General features: G+C 36.3%; 1 protein-coding gene across 4 annotated transcripts in view; it reads left to right on the top strand.

Annotated features, from left to right (window-relative positions):
• The window catches only part of ACAP2 (ArfGAP with coiled-coil, ankyrin repeat and PH domains 2), a 60,616-nt gene that overhangs the window by 25,260 nt on the left and 16,967 nt on the right, over positions 1-18,389 (top strand). For all 4 annotated transcript variants that reach the window (XM_051781348.1, XM_051781347.1, XM_051781345.1 and 1 more), the window contains exons 7-10: positions 260-304; positions 1,200-1,295; positions 5,698-5,772; positions 12,382-12,494. In XM_051781348.1, coding sequence (XP_051637308.1) covers positions 260-304; positions 1,200-1,295; positions 5,698-5,772; positions 12,382-12,494 — 329 coding nt within the window. The remainder of the gene's footprint in view (positions 1-259; positions 305-1,199; positions 1,296-5,697; positions 5,773-12,381; positions 12,495-18,389) is intronic.

Raw genomic sequence — 18,389 nt, 5'->3', positions numbered from 1 at the left:
CTCCCTTCCAGTGTAAGAAAATGGTGACTATCACTGTGAAATTCGAGCTTTGCAAGTGTTCTCTGGTTGCATCATTTTGATATCGTGGCAGAACTAGAATGCATCTTCTTTTAAAAGTGCTTTGTGAAGTCTGATGTTATCTTCTTCCAATGTTTTAAGCTTTGATATGATTATTTGGAAGTAATTTGAAGTTTACTTATGTGGGGAAAAATTGCAAAAATAGAATAAAATAAGTTGCTTGTTTGCTCTTTTTTTCTAGATCAATGTTCTTCAATCTAAAAGGAGAGCAGAAATCTTAAAATCGGTAAGATGCACTTTATGTTCTACATAGAAAATATTTACACACATCTAAAATTAAAAATGTGACCATAAAGCAATATGTTAAAAACTTGATCCTTTTACTCATCAAAGCATTATTGGTACATTTAGCAATTTGGTGACAGTCATTTTGACCATTACCATGACTGGGTGTACATGTTTAACTGCTTTTGACAGTCCTTTTGGTTCAGATTTGAACACTTTTTTAGATTTTTCACTGCTGGGTTTCACGGTTAAAGTGAAACTTTGCCAAGAATTCTGCTGTTTAGGTCTGGTACATTACTTCATAAATGATAAGTACTACTTATAATCTATTACTACTGTTCTAAGAGGTATTCAACTCTTTCTAAGAAGAGGATAATTTTTAATATAAATAGTACGGTATCTGCTAAATTAATAAACAGCTATATCTGCATGCCAATTTTCTTCTGATTGTATTCCCTTTTCTGTTTCACATTATCTCTGTAAAAAGTTTATTGAGGTAGGGACTGACAAACTAAATGGTGCTTTTCTATCAAATGTCTAAAGTTACCCTCCCATAATTTTTTTAATTCCTTTAAACAGGAGATAATAAAATTGACATGAATTAGAAGTAATTTTCTGCCCATAAGTAGATTTCTTTTGTTTTGCTCATGGGGTTAATCCCATCAACTGATTTCTGAGATTTTTGGCCTGGTTCTTTGCTGCCTTTACCTTTCACATTTATTTTACAACACTGGAAGCTCTATGAGGTATTGCTGTAAAACTATCAGGACACAAGAGCAGAAATTAAACATGGAATTGTATTTTATGTTGGTTTCATGTGGATTACTTAAGTGATGTGTTTACATGATATCTGATATATTTTTTTAAAAGAATAAATATTTACTTTTCCCTTCTAGATGCTATCATTTATGTATGCACATCTGGCTTTTTTCCATCAAGGCTATGATCTGTTTAGTGAACTTGAGCCCTATATGAAAGATCTTGGTGCACAGGTAACAAATTATTTTAAAAGTTCATAACTATATGCTGGAATGGATGAAAACCTGATATATGCCTATGTATCAGGTACATCATAGATTTATTCAACAAAAGGGGAACTGTGGTATGATAAAGGCAAAGCATAAAAACATACTGTAAATGGCTTGAATGAAACCAGTTACAAACTGAAAGTTGTCCATTTACTAAAATTAATACTGCCTTTAGGATTTACATACTTAAAAATAGCCAGGAGTGCTCTTTGAAGTACCCTGTGGTATCCAGGACACTGAGGTATTTCTTTTTTTTAATTTTTGTATATGACCCATGTTATAAATATATTTAATAATAAAAAGTAGGTTAGGTTTTCCTTCCACTCGTGTGCTTTATTTACTGTATAAATTATGTGGTGTGCATAATTAAACTTTGATGTGTGCAAAAATAACTTCAGTGTTAGCAACTTAGACCATAAAATGGAAGTCTGATTTTAATAAGTGGTGCAAAATTGAGTTCCTACATGGAATCCTTCTTGCCCACTTTTGTTGTTTACTTTTAAGAACAGGCAATTGCAGCTTCTGGGTTTTCAGTGAGGGACTCATGAGAAGGTTAGATGGACCACTGCCAGCTGCACACAAGAGACATTGAAAATGGTTATAAAAATAGATTACAACATATGAGATTCGAATGTATGTCTGTGGTACAGGAAGAAGACTCAGCAGTGTCTTGACTTGTTTTCAGTGCAAGTTAAATGGGCCTGAAAATCCTCTTACAACACTTTTTATTTGCCTACATCTGAGGACTTGTAACAAGTGCTCTGATAGAAACTCCTTTATTGCCACTTCCCAACCAGATACACCATGCTGCCAACCCAAATTCTAAGTGTCTCTCCAGGTACAAAAGCAAGTAAATGACAGCAAACATTTTTTTACATTTATCTTGAGTAGATGTGTCCCTGAATGTCTAAGAAATTACATTGTTCTGATCTGGTTATTGCTGCCACCACACTGTTGTCCTCTGTACCCCTCAACCTGCTTCTGTGTCTGTGCAGTGAAGCAAATTGGGAACTGTAGAAAATAACTCCCAGCAATCCAATGTCTGAATAGTTATTTTTCTGCGAGACAAGTCCCCAGTCGGGTTACTGTGGGTCTTGACTCCTTGTAGAAGAAACACATCAGTGTTTGCCATAATAGTGGCACCTGAACAGTTCAGGTGCATGTTACCCTTCCTTAGTTGTGCCCTTTATTCTTTCACATCCTTCTGGTTTGGGTTGTAATTGTTGAACTGGGGTGTTTTGGTAACATAAAATGTGTGTCCTGTACCTCTGTGGAAGAGGGGATGGGGAAAGGAAACAAACCTATGGAGTTGGTAGTGGTTTGTGCTGCTGACCAGGCTTCAGTTTTTCCATTTCATTGACATGATTGGAACAAGAAAACACAAGGTTATTTCTGAATGTCTGGTCATGCTTTTGCTTGCTCTGGTAAGGAGCACTGTGTAACATTGATTTTGGTGCTGGTATCATAGCAACTGAAGGAGTTAAATTTAGCAAATCTGAAGCTGAGAATGTTTTAAATACATTGCAATTAGAGCAGGATAGACTGAAGACCCTGAAGTTGTACAATTGTTCTTTTGTGGCAGACCTTGGCATTTAAGTAACGGATATTTTTCATGACAGAAGCAGGCTTGTAAATAACTGTTGAAAGTTTAACAGTTAATGGCTTTGCAGTTCATACTGGTTGAAGCTTCTGTCTCTAACAAAGTGTGTGTGACATAATTGGGATTTGCTGGATTTTTGTGACAACACTGTTAGATTCCTTCTGTTGGTGAGTGAGTTTTCTTTCCCAGGTAAACTTCATATATGATCTTAATTACAAGGTTTAACAGCACCTGAAATAAAATTTAAGTGTTCTTGAATAGTGTAGTTATAATTTTTGAATTCTTTTTCTTTATATTTTCAAATAACTGTTTTACATGATGGAGTAGGATTGAGCAGTTTTGCTTTCTGGTCGGGGTAGGATCCCCTGTGAATCAGATCCTTGTAGGGGAATCTTCAATGACACAGAAGAGTAATATGAGCTTTTGCATGGAAATTATGGAATTTGGCACTTTTCATGTGAAATATGGTTATCTTAAAAAGAAAATGTAATTGAATTTTCTTTGAGATGACTATTCAAAAAGCTAAACATTTTAGTCTGACTTAATTCTCTACAGAATACCACCTACAGCACTATGTTTATAAAAATACATTTGCCAGTAAATGCAGTAGTTTGAAAAACCTAATTTTTTGAGAAATACCCAGTAATGGTATAATGACTGGGATTTTGGTAGTTATTTTTAGTTATGTGATATGCTACAGCCTTTGATAGTTGTATGCTGTTAGTCTCTTTTAAGACAGTTGGTATGCTGCTCACCTGAGTGAAAAGGAAGGAATTCTGATTTGAGCTTTCGAACAGGAATGATGCAATGCTGTCTTTATAGTAAAAAAATAACTTTATTTTTATAGTATAACTTTGTACTTTATAGTAAAAAAATGATGGAATGAGCTGCTGTTAAAACTTTGCTTTGGCACTTATGCTGTGGTAAATATATCCTTTAAGATAAATGAGAGGTAATTGCCCTACTCTGAATGTGGCTGTCTTTTGTTTCATCTAGCGGGGTAGAAGGAGGAATTTCTGGGGGGCCATGTGCAGATTCCTGAATCTGAAGTTTTAGCAAGAAACTGGATTCCTATGAAGTTTTGAACAGCCTTTAGATCAGTTCTCATCTTTATTCCCAAGGGTTCTTGGTGCAAAATAGTCTTTGAGAACAATGGCATCCCAGCCTCTGTTTTAGAGGCTCTTGTGTCATTTTTAAGTCCTATAGCTACATAAATGTGACATCTGAATACTTCAGTCTTCAGTGCGTTCATGTTCACAAATACCTGTAAGGTGTGAAAGTGCTGGTGTGGCCTTTTGAGCCAGAGAGGAAGACAGGGAGAGAGGAGTTAAGGAAGGTAACAGAGTGTGGAATTGGATCCAGATGTCCCAGCTATCCGGTGGCTCCATAATTGTTGGGGATTGTCTAGCACAAGGGTGTAAGAGCCTGTTACTGTCACTTCTTTTCTCATTTATGTCATGTCAGGCAGGGGAAATAAAACACTGGGGAAATGGCCAGGGTTGGCAGGGCTTGTCACTTGTGGTTCTGAGAGTGGGTGGAGGCAATCCTATTTGTGTGTGGATTAGAGGTTCTGTTAGTCACACTGTGCCTTCCGCCACGTGACTGACTTAGCTGGAAAGCTGGTGCTGCTCCCTGTTCCTGGTCTTCTCGTTCTAGGCCTGGAGCAGAGCCAGGTCTGTCCCACAGATGGAAAGCTGCAGGCTGTGCACTGTGCTCAGCATTGCATTGGCGTGGTTAGTCAGTGAGATGCTGGGACTGGGTTAGTGGCAGGCTTGTGTTACAGGCTGGAGAAAGGAGTTCATCAGATTCCTGTCGCGTAAGTACCAAGCTGACTGGTCTTTCAGGCAACATCTGCCTGTCCACTGCATTTCTTATTTAAACATGAAAGTCTGTAAAAAACAAACAAGCATAAAACAAAAACAAAAGAAGCAAACCCACTAAACAAAAACAACAACAACAAGACCCCCAACCAAACAAAAAAAACACAGAAACCCCCAACCAAACATACATTCTCATACAGGATATTTGGTTCTGTAAAATTTCCTGTGTTTTTTGGTTTGGTTTTGTTTTCTGGTTTTATAAGGAAAAGGTTTATGTGGTAGTGCTAGAGAAATGCTTGCAGCAAGTTTTAGGGCTTTTTTATTATCACTGTAAGGATGCCAGCTTAAATACTGTGACAGTCTCTCCTCTTTTCAAAATCATATTGTTGTTATTTCTGAAACTAGAAACAATTTGAATGCCTTTACCTAAGATTTCAAGGAATCTTGCTCAAACACTGTTGGTGACCTGATCAAAACTATCTATGCAAAAGCCTGGTTGAGGCAGTTCCCCTGCTTTGTGGAGGGAAAAATCCCTGTCATTTGCTCCTTGTAGTCTCTGCTGCTCCTGCCAGTGCTGCTGCAAAGGCCAGCAGGAGCAGCTAAAGCCTGAGTCATCCCCCTCGGAGGCTGAGCACCAATGCGGTGCAGAGTTGCTGTGCTTGGCACCATGCTGTTCTTTGAAACATTCCCTCTAGTGCCTACAAGAAATGTACACCTCTGTAGAGGTTAATTCAGGATGGTAGTGCAGTGCTTTAAACGAGGCTTCAGTGGTTATACAAGGTAAACACTTTGTGACAAAGAAGTAATTATACTATGCAAATAAAATAAAAGTCGTGCAGTGTCTAGACATAATGTGTTCTCTTTTTTTTTTTGTCAGCATTATGAAATCTACTGAGCTAAATTTCTCGTGATATCTAAAGATCCAATTTTCTGTTTCTCTTTACAGCTGGATCAGTTGGCTGTAGATGCTGCAAAGGAGAAGAGAGATATGGAGCAAAAGCACTCCACTATTCAACAAAAGGTACTTGAGAGAATATAAAAGGCAGGCTGCACACACATTTTTGTATCTGTAGCATCTCTTCCCAGCAGTTTGCATCTCTGCATCAGAACTGTGAGGGATGGTATCTTTTAGTGCAGAGAGACAGATTTACACATCAGTAAGCACAGGGTCAGATTGGAGATATTAATTTTGTTTTACAGAACCAAATATTATGTTTTTACTGAAACATGAATAGAACAGTATAATTTATTCAAATGCTGGGATTCTAACATTTCAGTTACCTCTTGGATTCAATGCAGTTGTACAAGTTGCTGTGATTCCCTGCTGTGTGTCTGTAGAAGAGGGGTGTGTGCTGCACAGCCCTACAGTCACACACATACACAGCACTTTGGGCTGTGCCAAATATGAGTGCAACACTTTGAGATGGTGTGGCAGCTGCTGTCGCATATAAAGAGCAAAAGTGAACTTTTGGAAAGGCTGTGTAATGCATGGGTTTAACTGTACACAAATATGAAAGTGATAACATTGGATTCCTGCTTTGGGAAGATTTTTATGTGCAATAATTTTCTTCCTTTTGCTTGTTGAGAAAAACGTAGATAGTTTATGTTGAGGGGGGAAATGACTTCTGTTGTTTGGATGTTTCAGAAGCTCTAGGTCAGTATTGGTTTTGCAGGTATAATACTAGAAGTTAAAAATATTTCCACTGAACTCTGGTAGTGAGCTAATACTGCAGGTACTTTTGAAAGGGATTAGATACCAGTTTAAAGGTAATGCTACACTTCTTACTCTCATTCAAATATGTTCTGTATCCATTCAGATTGCATAAATTTTAAAAAAAAAAAGCTCAATGTAATTGAAATTTGACGAGTAAATAAATTCAGAAATTAAAGCAAGTGGAGATTATAGTTGAGGTAACCTTCGTAGGAGCCAATATTAATACTAATGGGAAAAGGTAACATTTTTGGTTGCTGAAAACATTTTTGTTGGTTCATCCTGTCATTCCTTCAGGAATTGGTGGGAAACAATAGGATTGCTGTGAAATCGAGCAGATGTGATGATGGAGTTTAGGACAGTCCTGATGTGCTGTGTTTGGAGGCAGACAGGAGATAACAGGAAAGGAAAGGGAAGAAAGAGGGGGAAGTGGGAAAGAGATGGAACTGGAGAATTAACATTGAAATTCAAATTTTAATTTGTTTGGGCTTAATAGGCCTAGTTTTAGTAATGGGCACTAGTTGAGGAGTTTACTGTTAGAGAACAGTGGTGCTTGGTGAAGTATGTAAGTTATGAGCAATTATCTTTTAATTAGCCATAGGAATAATAACTTGTTACTGTGAATTATGGTTGGTGTTTACAGTCTTTGTTTTTTCTTCAAATGCTGCTTAAGGCTGCCTTACAGGTAAACTATTTTTAGTAGTATCAAATATCACTGAAACTTTTAAGCTTCATGAAACTCGATAAGTCGTATTTGTGTGTAATTAAATGTTCTTGATTTCTAGTACAAATGGCAATCACAATGAGGTTACTTATATTGTTACTTGCTTTAATTGACAAGGCTGTCTCTAAAATATAATCAGGGCAGTCAGATTGTATTGTATGTTGCCCTCTTAAATTCTGTGTCTCGAGTTGTGTTTGTTGTCTCCTGTCCTTGTCAGTCACTGTTGCATTTTTGTGATGATAATGCCTGGACTGTGCTTTCTTGGAGATTGCTCTTATAGCTTGTCCAGTCATTTTCTTGGATTCTTATTCAAATCATGTTGTCTGTTTTTGTCTCCTCCTACTTGCTTTTCCCAGCCTTCACACAAAGTTAGTTTCCAACTCATGAGGATGAGAACTGCCTTAGACCTTGGATCTTGTTCTTTGTATCATTATTTGTCATCTGGTCAGTTTGACCAGGATGGCAACTCTGTTCTCTGTTCCCATGTCTTGTCATGTTGCTTTCTACTGTGTTGCCTCTTAGACATACATTCCCAAATCTTTCCATGTTTTATAAAAACTGAAACTTCTGAAGCTGCTTGTGTTGAATATCCCATGAGGTATATGTGCATTTAATATACTGAAGTTTTAATCTAATGCTTCAGAATGATGCCTTTCCTTCATTGTGTGGATAAAGAACAGTTCCTTTTCTGAAATGTATAGGTAAGTGCATATGTGCACACACCTACCCACCCACTACCTGTGTTTGCATATATGTGCATATGCATGCAAAGTAATTGCACTAATTAAATAATCCATCTCACTTTTCTGTAGAATCATCATCCTATTCATTTAGGCTGTTGTTGAAGAGGCTAATACAGGTGTCATGGAAGGGCTTGGTCACCGATATAGTGTGATTTCTTTTTTAAGAGAGCCGATATCTGATTTTTGTTTGTTTTATTTCTTTTAAGTGTTGAGGTCTATTGACACAGAAAATATGCAGGAAACAATTTTATTTTCTTTAGTGTAAGAAATTATTTTTTCCATATTAAACTGGAGCAATACATACTATGAATTAACCTAGAAATGACATCATCATTCTGGGAAATTTTTGCAATATATTTTTATAGGAAAAAAGAGTGATGTCACAGTGGCAATACTTAAGACATTACTTTTGTGTGAGCAGTTTGCAGCCCACTGCTGCAATAACATATTGAATTAAGAAATAATTTAAAAGTCACTTGGACCTGTAAACAGCATTATGGCTTTTTGGTTTTGTGACAGAGCTAATATTTTGTTCTAAAATAAGGGAAATAATACAGGAAAAGTTATTTCTTTTGAACTTCAAATAGTTTTCGTTGTATTCAAATCCCTTTTTCATTAAAATAAAAATCTGCTTCCGAAAAACTGCTCAGGAAACAGCTGGAGTGAGAATGATTTGAAAATTTTTAACATCTTGAGTAAACAAGGTGGTAGGAAACCAGATGCTACCACAGTCATGTGAACCAGAGCTGCTGTTGAGAAGTAATGCAGACTAATTCCTGCCTCCAAAAGCAAAGATGTGCTCATGTTTCAAGTGACTTGTTTGCTCAGTGACGCCCTCGCCTTCTCTGTCTGTCTTGGATTAAAAACCTTGTTACTTGTTGTGTCTGTTGTTGTTTTAAGCCCTTTCTGGAGGGACTTTCGGCTTAAGCATGACAAACATTTCTTGCTGATCGATGGGGAAGGGAATGGAATGGAAGCAACTTTCTGAATGGGGGGTTTGCACAATTATTGTCCTTTATTTAGTATATTCTGGCCTAACTTTTCAGGTTAGCGTTTTCTTTGGTAGTTACACTCCCCCATTTACTTCCCTTATGAAAAACTTTTAAAATGCTGCATCTTTAGAGTAAAAAACCATTTTGAAAACGTATTCAATGTTAAGATGAATGTTAAGGTTCAGTGTTAAAATACAGTCCCTAAGATTTACTGGTAAAATGGCTTGAACAGCTTTCATGACCTGATAGCAATTTTCATGTTGAAAGTAAATCAAAAGCTCTGCTGCTGAAAAGCATGGGAGGGGTTGTTTTGGTAACAAGAGAATTGTATGTAGAGAAACATAAAACATGCAAGCTATGAAATGAATCAAGTATGTGTGATGAATTGATATGTTCATATGAAAACACTGTCAAGAATATTAAGTGTTCTGTGACACACCAGATTAGTATTATTTCTGGAGATGAAAGTTGTTTTTCCATTTCCAGCTGGTTTGCTGTACCTCATGGACATTTAAAGAAAAAGAGGGGGGAAAAAAGGCATTGAAAACATGCTGTATGCATCACTTATATAACCCACTTATACATGTTTGCTTTCCAGTAGCAACCAACCATGAAAAACGAGTGTCAGACTAGAATCCATAGATGTTTCTTCTTTCAAATCTGAATGAAATGTGTGATGTAGCACTTCAGTGTAACTTGCATAATACTGGCTTGATTTTCTTCGTTCTGATTAGGTGAAATGTACTTTTGCCCTAACTGACACCTAATTAGTAGACAAATTATGTTTAAAATAAAATTTATCAGTTGTGTACCTGCTTAATGAACACAAAATTCTGAATCACATACAGTGACTGGGTTTATTAACATGTGATTCTCTTATGCAGGACACTGGAAAGATATGGATGTATTTCTCTCCACCCCCTGATGATTCTTCATGATTCACTAAACTTTTCCATATACCAAGTTAAAAATAAACTATAATGTGACTGCTTTTCTCCAATTTTTTAATTATAAAATAGCAGAGACTATAAGATCAGATACAGCTTATCTAGTTTCTTGTCCTACTTGTATCCATGTAATTGAAATGAAGTGGGGCATGGTTTTTTGTGATTGTTTGGTCATCTTTTTCCTGACCACAACTTTATTAATGAAGTTTTATGGATAAAGCATATGGAAGCCTTACTCCCTCCTCCTCGAGCTGGTAGTCTGCTCTCTGCAGTTAGGAAGCTATTTAACATTTGTCTGTATACTCTTGTGTCTTTTTTTGCTGTATAAAGGTGGAATTCAATCAGGGAAGTCATTAAAATAACACTAAATGCACTTCATGAGGAAGGGTCAGTGTTTTAGACAATTTGGACTGAGACTGTGGCGTGATAAACAATCCAAAGAAGGTTTCCTGTCATACTTGTATTATGTCTTCAAAGCACAGATCAAGACTCATTGGAAAAGACAGTTACATTTTCTGCAGCAGTTCTCCAAACCCCAAGGAAAATGTGATTACACAGTAGTTTGATCAGAAAAGACTGAGGGAATGTATGTTGTCTTTCACTAGACAAGGAGTTGCAAGCATCACTGAGGCAGGAAGATGCAAATCTTTAGCAGGTTTCATTATGTTTGGGAGCTGGTAAGTTAGAGTAATTTATCATTTTTGTGGGAGGGAGGGAATGTGACATCAGCCTGTCAAAGTTGTGCTTATAGTGGTTTTCTTTTTTTTTTTTTTTTTTGAGAACATAAGAAACCAAAAAGAGTTTTTAACACTGAGAAAATTTGTGTGTGTCATAAGTTGTGAAATAAATTGTAGTGTGATACTTAGGTGTTTGTGCTTACATTAAGTCTTTTATATTCAGCATGTTCTGATCTCCAAAACAGGCAAAAAATCAAAGTTATTAAATGCCAAATAATAAATGCACAAATGCAGACATCTTCCATTGATCATCTGTCAGTTAAATAATCTGGATTTAACATTTCAAATTTAGTTAATCTATTTAGATTGGTACTAGCTAAAAACACTGAGTAAGTTTAGGGTATTTATGCTGTGCTGACCAGGGAGTTTAAAGGCCCCATTTGAATATTTGTAGCCATTTCACTGTCATGTCTAATTAACCTTGGATTGGACCAAACCATCTGCATGTATAAGACCAAACATCATGTGTAGCACAAAAGTTGTGTGCAGCCCGGGCTGTTACACAGGGCTGCTGATGTTGGTTTTGAAGCTGATTACCTTTTATTTCTTTTTTTTGATATTACCTCTTTTCCTCATGTACATAGATAAATTCCTAAGGAACAAAGTGCAAAGCAGACTTACAGATACACTTTTCACACAGAGCTGATGTTTGCAATGTAAAATAAGTAACTGCTGAAGGTTCAGGAGAGTGATATTACAAAATGTTCTGTATCTTCAGTATTTAACCTGTTCATTTTTTTTTTTTCTGAAAGCTAATTTTCAGTGATGTGTCTCTTATGCCCTTGTAAAGGGGAAGAAGCCATATGTTGCTAGTCTACTTTAGGATATATTGAACTAACAGTGAAATTACAGCATGTATGTTATTTTGATATGTGGACATAGCATATGATAAATTATGTGATTCCATTCCATTTTCATGCACCCCTAGTAGCTGTTAGCCTCCCACTCACTGAATATCTGAACTCTACCTCCCTGGGAAGAGTCCATGCTGTTTTCAATGAGATGTGAAAGCAAATGATCACCACATGTATTATTACTTAGTCTAATCTGCCTTTGCTGGAGATGTGAAGCAGTCAGCCTTCTAAAATTTGTAAAGATGCTATTAACTGTTATTAGGTGATGTTATTTGTTATTAAGTTGATGAAAATGTATATTCCCTTGTCCTACCTGTAGTTTCGTAATCTTATCCAAGATCATAAAGGAAAAACTACTAAGTTCTTGTCATCATTTCCAGCACTGTGACTGCTTTAATTTAGAGTTAACTGATGGCATCATCTTTATTTGATTACTTGTCTTCTAAATTCATGTTCAGCTCAATTGTCAAGATGACAGAGCTGAAGGAAATGCTGAAGCACAACTGGCTTTATTCAGGTGTCTGCAACAGGCTGCAGCTGTTTTTCAGTTTTGATTCCTGACTTTCATTGCCCCATTTCCTGTGCTTTGCTGTCCCTCTCCTTGGGAATATATGTGAGATCATTTGAGCAGTTGAAGCTGCTCAAATGAGATGCTCTGTTAGCAGATGCTCTGTAGAGGTCACCAATACCTGAGCAAGAAATTCCCCTTGTGTACAGGTAAAATAAAAATCTTCAGTGTTCTGATCTCCTAAAACTGCATTTAAAAAAAAATCTTCAGGGACTGAGTCATGGTTTGACTATTAAGTGCTGCAAGCAAAACATCATTCCTAGATATGTTTACTCTTTGACAATAGTACTGCCCATACTTGAAATTTCATTTGAAACTGCAATGTCTTTTTCTTGTCTTGTTCCTTTGTCCTAGGATTATTCCAGTGATGATACAAAACTAGAATACAATGTAGATGCAGCCAATGGTATTGTTATGGAAGGTTATCTGTTTAAGCGAGCCAGCAATGCCTTCAAGACTTGGAACAGGTAATTATTGAGAATCTCTATTTGCTGCTTATAAAGATACTACTTGGTAAGCTGAATTCTGGTCTGACTTAAAATCTGTGTAACTCTCTGATTCCACAGCTTTGACAGAACACTGGGGTGACTCTGTTAATTAAAGTAGAGATGACACTTCAAAGCCATTTTTCCTTGTTTTCTGTCCTAATTGTTTGCAGACCTTTTTTAAGAGTGTACCTTTGTTTGTAAAAGTCCTATGTATGGAAAGTCTACTTTGTTGGGTGCAACCTTGCTTTGTAATTGTGCTTTGGCCTTACTTTGGGGTTGAAACAGAGCAATCCTTGTGATTGCATACAATAAACTCTATGAGTGGATATGCTAGGAAAGTATTAGAAGACAAACTAAATTGGAAGTTGGGTGGCCAGTGGAAACAGGGAAACACAGTCAAGCACTCAAGCTATTTTTCCTGAAAGATAAACAATGTAATTGTTATATTTTACAATTCCTGTCTTGTACAGTGACTTTTGCTAAGTAGTTTTGATGGTTCTTTTGAAAATTCAAAGTATGTTGTTAGTCATATATTTTTAACAATGTACATTTTACTATTTAAATATTTTTCTCCCTGAATAGGATTTCTTTTGAGTTTCCGAGGGTATATACTTTTCTCATGGAAATGCATATGCTGGAGCATTTATAGCACAGTTGGATACAGTTCTTGAATTTTAAAGATAATTTGTTGTAATACAGAGTTCTTTTTCCTATCTCATGTTCTGCAATTTTTTCAGCAGTGCTTCTGTTTAACTTTTTGCTTTGTTTCAAAGGCCAGTATATGCATTTGGATGTGTGGTCCCTTCCAGTCTTAATTATTCTATACTGTATTGAGCATCTTGGAACACCACAAATCTGTAATAAATTGGGATTGCTTCACTTCAATCTGTAGACTGATGCAAGGGCTATGCTGTCAATAAAACTGTATCTGTATTAGCAAGTCATGGGCAGCTTGTACACAGGATTTTGCTTTGGACTAATTCTGTTCTGGTCCTATGGTCTGATTATTTGTCTGTAATTGTAATGTACCTTCTGGGTTAGTTTCCTACAAGCAGAATTCAGAGTTCTCTGAGACAAATCTGTGAAGCATCAAAGGACGGCGAAGGGAGAAAATGGGGAGATGTGCTTCCAGAGCATATTCCTGGTGTGAAGTAAAACGTTAGTGTGAGAATATGGAGAAAAATCTGCAGTAACAGGGCAGGACATTGTCCTTTATTGGGTTCTTAGTGGGCTGAAAGGTGGAAACACCTTTTTGCCAAGGTGTTTTGTGGGATTAACTGAAGGCAAAACTGACTCTCTCTGAGTTCCTCTTTTGGGTAACAGGAAGGCCTTCCTCTTTAGGGAGGTGACAGGAGGGAGCAGGAGAGGGGTGCTGGAGGATAGTTGGGTAATATTCTCTTTCCACATGGCTCCATATCTAGTAATACTGTGCATGTATCTTACCTTAAAGTGTTTAGAGAGTAGGATTCAATTAAAACTGACTTCTGTATGTTGGAAATTTAAATAGACACAAAGTAAATAAGTTGTAATTAAATCAAGATACACCATGACATTCCTTCAGATTAAGTTACAGGTTTGAACATACATAATAAGAGTGTACCCAAACAATAAGTTATTTAAGAGAGCCAAGGTAAACAGCTTGGTAATGAGTCAGAGCTACCTACTTTTATTACATAATTGATATTTACTTATAGTTTTTCTCCTGTTTATCACAGGAGTGTTCAATAAAGCAAAACCTTTAACCTTTTTAATATTAGATTCTTGATAATTTATCTCACTGTGATAGACTAGTTGGATGCTTCAGAATAAGAGAATAGGATTGGATATGCTATCTGTAAGCAGTTCAGAAATTGAATCAATGATTTTAATTTTGTATTTCACATATTCACAAACCACTACTAATTGTTATGAAACTACTACTGTCATACATAAAATATGCATTTAAGACCCTCATGAAGACAACTTTTAGTTTCTGAATCTAGCCCCTCCATTTTTTTCGATGTTTTAATAAAAATAGAGAGGTATTTTTGTGTTATTTTTATTTCTGAATACATTTGTAATTGCTTGTTATATTGTAGGCACTGGAATGGTCACTGCCATTTTCCACTGCCTGTTTCCCCTGATGGAATGCTTTACTTATGTAGTGTTGCAGTTTCAGCTGTGGGGAGCTAATACTGATTAAAGTTTACCATATATTAGAGATTAGAATGTTTTTCCAGTCACTAGGTAGAGTACAAGAAAGGACTGTGTCATTGCATTGAACTGTTTTATGTGTAAAAAAATATACAAAATATCAAAGCAGGAAACATTTAGAGAATTATGTATTTTATATGAGGGAATTCTGAGCTGAAGTCAGAGACCCCAAGACACACAAGATACTTTCAATGTTCTTATCAGATTGGTAGTTTGCTGCTTCATTATATGCCCATCTTTGGAAGGTGGGTGGAAAATCAACCAGCTGAAGCAAAACCAGAAGAATTTGCCCAGAAATACAGGAATTTCCTGCTGTTCTGAACCGAGGGCGACAGCACTGATCTTCCTGCTGACTGCTAATTGCACCATCAGTAGTAATATGTATTTAAAATGGAAGCTTCTCTTTTCCCTCTGTTGCTGTCACTTGTTATTTTGTTGGTTCTAGGCCTTTTTTAGAACTCCTTTAAGACCAAATTAAAGGCACCAAAAGCCATTACAATGACCACTGTTAGTGTAAATTTGCAAGTATTAAAAACATAAGGGGAAGGAAATGGTACAATAGATTTTTGTCTAGGTTTGACACACGTCAGTGTGATTCTAGCTGACAGACTAGAGAATTGTGATCCTTCTGTGTCACCTATTGGTCAGTGAATCTATGGACCCTCATGGTGGATTATGAGGGTCCCATATCCTGGAAAAAGCCTTGTTGTTGGGGGAGAAAAAAATCAAAACTGTATAATGCAACCCTTTGAAGGGGGGCAAATGTGTTGTAGTGAATGAAAACTTCTTTTGTTTCCGGTCCAAGGTAATGTCTTGCTGGGATGATGAAGTTTCTTCCTAGGGCACCTGGCAGCTTGGGTTTCATAGTCTCAAGATTTTAATTATTTGGGCTTTTGCATCAAGTTTCCTGCTCTTGGAATGGTTCTACATGACAGAAAACTTTGGCTTGAGAAACAAATAAGTGTTTGAGCAAGTTGCAGAGTAAACCACGAGCTAGCTGCAATTCAGTGTTGCTGTGCTTGGAAAGAGATGGAGATTTTGTAATCTCTTTTTGTTGTGACTAAAGGACAGTGTATAACGTGCACGAGTATTTCAGATAATACCGTTTAGTGAAATCAGAATTACATCTTTATACTGCTAAGTCTTACAGTAACAACTAGGGAGATATACCTGTGTTTTGAATGTGTGTCTATGTGTTGGTAAATGACATTCCTTATTGTACACCATTTTTCTTAAGGCATCAGGAGCTGGAGTCAGGTGCATTTACTATGGCACAGTAGCTGGAAAGCTGTTTTGGTTCCTAGAAATTCCAGTGAAAAATAAGTTCATATCATGAAGAAAGATATGCGTGAATAAATGTGTGTAGGGAGGAAAGCATTTGTCAAACCACTAGTATGTTCTGAATAGCATTTAGATTGGGTGCATTAAATGTTTTCCTTTTTAATTCTCTTGTATTTTCAGGTCATGCTAATTCTTTGCTTATTTTGCTCATTTTGCATTTTTCATTCCTTCTCCTCCTTTCCCTTATGTTTTAATCCTACCCCATTTTTTCACATGACAGGAAAAAGCCAGATCACATCAGGTACCAACCAGCTTCTTTTATACCTTCCCAATGTTTCTTTGGCACGCAAAAAGCTCTTCATTAACCCTGCATTTAATTTTGATTACTTGCAATGGATGTATAAGTGACTCAGTCTAAGAAAATAACAGAAGGATTCTGCCTGGGATGCCAGCATACCTGCTGCTCAACACTTTTAAAAGAATTAGAAAGATTGAGCTAGTTTTTAGCTAAAAAGGAATTAAAGCAAAGTTTCTGCACTCAAACTTCTGAGCGTACAAATCAGTGTTTTGACTTTTTCCAATTGAAGTTGGTGAGATTTTCTTTTTTCTTATCAACTGCATTGGGAATAGAGATGTACTTTTAAATGTTGTGCATTCTTAGTCACTCTGTTTTACTTGTGTGCTGCTTGCAACAAGAGAAGAAAACTGTTTCCTTTTAAGAATCAATAAGCATCATTCATTGTTTTTATGTAAAACTCAAGTTAAGTTCTATATTTTCAGTATTATTCTGTTCTCTGAAATCAGATTTTTTTTTATAAATTTTACATTATTTTATATTTAACAAATATGGTTTTGAATTGTTTAGATATAAAGGATGGAAAACATTCTGCTTCTAAACACAAACTAAATTTAAGCACTACTGAGACAGTGTAAATTACTTTTAAGATTCCCAAGTGTGTTTTCTTCTTCACGATACTTCTCTACTGTTTTTGACAGAGTGGCACATTTAAAGAAAGTGTGGTAATAATCAGTACTTACTGCACACATGTTGCCTAAGGGTTTATGAACATTATTCTTACAACAGAATAGCTGTGGGCTACCCTATAAAAGCACCTTCATTGTCCCTCAGGAGTTCATGGCTGTTACTGCTGCAGGCCCCCAGCATTCTGTTTCCTACATAGACTTTATTGATGGTATTTGGTTAATGAGGAATAACTCTGAAAGATTTTGACCTGAATAAAAGTACTATGGCACTGACACCTGGGGGGACAGTCTGCCACTTATATCTTGTCAAGCATACAGTAAATGCATCAGCTCTGATGTCTACTTCAAAGTGTGATCTGCAAGTTATCCTACATTCCAAATTGTTGATCTTGTTCAATAAAAGCTTCTTTTAAAAAATTACCAAAATCTGCAACCTTTTTAGCTGGACTGGAAATTTCTCTTCAACAGGTTTAATTTCTCTGCTAGGAAAAAAAGGGACTGAAATACTTTGAAAACTTCTAGACTAGACTTTGAAGGTGACACAAATTTGTGTTACAATTTGTGTGCTCAGTTGTATCCAGTGGATGAGAGTGGAGCTTATTTACTATAGTAAATCCTGAAATATTTAGCTGTAGAACAAATGAAGCCTTGCATTAACAAAGTTAATTACACTACCTAAGGCCATTATTAGGGATTTGCTCCCTTGCATGTTGTCTTGAGGCAAGGCTGCTTTTTTTTCCCCCCTTTATTACTTAGGCACCACTTTTCATGTTTTTTTGTTTTGTGTTATATTAAAAAAAAAAGAAAAAAGGCACGTGAAAAAAGCCTGAGTTTATTTTCCTTTTCTGGTCTGCTTTTTTTGTTGAGTTTCCTGTTTAAATATTAGCAACAACCTGCCTTATGCAGGGTATGAGGCTTAGTTACTGCATTTGTAAATAGATGATAAAGGTGATACCTTTTCAATAGCAGTGATCAAAACTACTGCTGTTAATAAATTGGAAAAATCAAGGACAACAGGATGTCCTGTTGTTGCTTTTTAAATTAAATATATCCGCACAACATTTGAAAAGATTAATTGTTAAAAGGTAGAATCTCATCTGTCTACTAAGCACTAACTTTTCTAACAAATACTAGGTTTTCTGTTTTGAATCTAACATTTTTTGTATATCCTAATTTTCCTTAACAATCTTTGTGCACTTCTTTCCATGAATGGCTTTTGGTGGTTGAATAAATACATGGAGCCCTCTTGTTACTAACTGTAGTGAACTACAGCTTGAAGCTCAGAAGTCTGTGGAGAATAACAAGATCTGTTGCAATACAATATTTTGTGTATGGTTACCATTCAAACTAATTGACAGTGCAGGCAAAAATGACGTGTGGTACAAGTGGGGTGTTGGAGATAATTGAGGAATTACG

The sequence above is a fragment of the Manacus candei genome, unplaced genomic scaffold, assembly GCF_025592945.1.
Source record: "Manacus candei isolate 608988 ecotype Guabito, Panama unplaced genomic scaffold, ASM2559294v1 h1tg000015l, whole genome shotgun sequence".
NCBI lineage: Eukaryota > Metazoa > Chordata > Aves > Passeriformes > Pipridae > Manacus > Manacus candei.
This window is presented reverse-complemented; position numbering and strand designations above follow the sequence as displayed.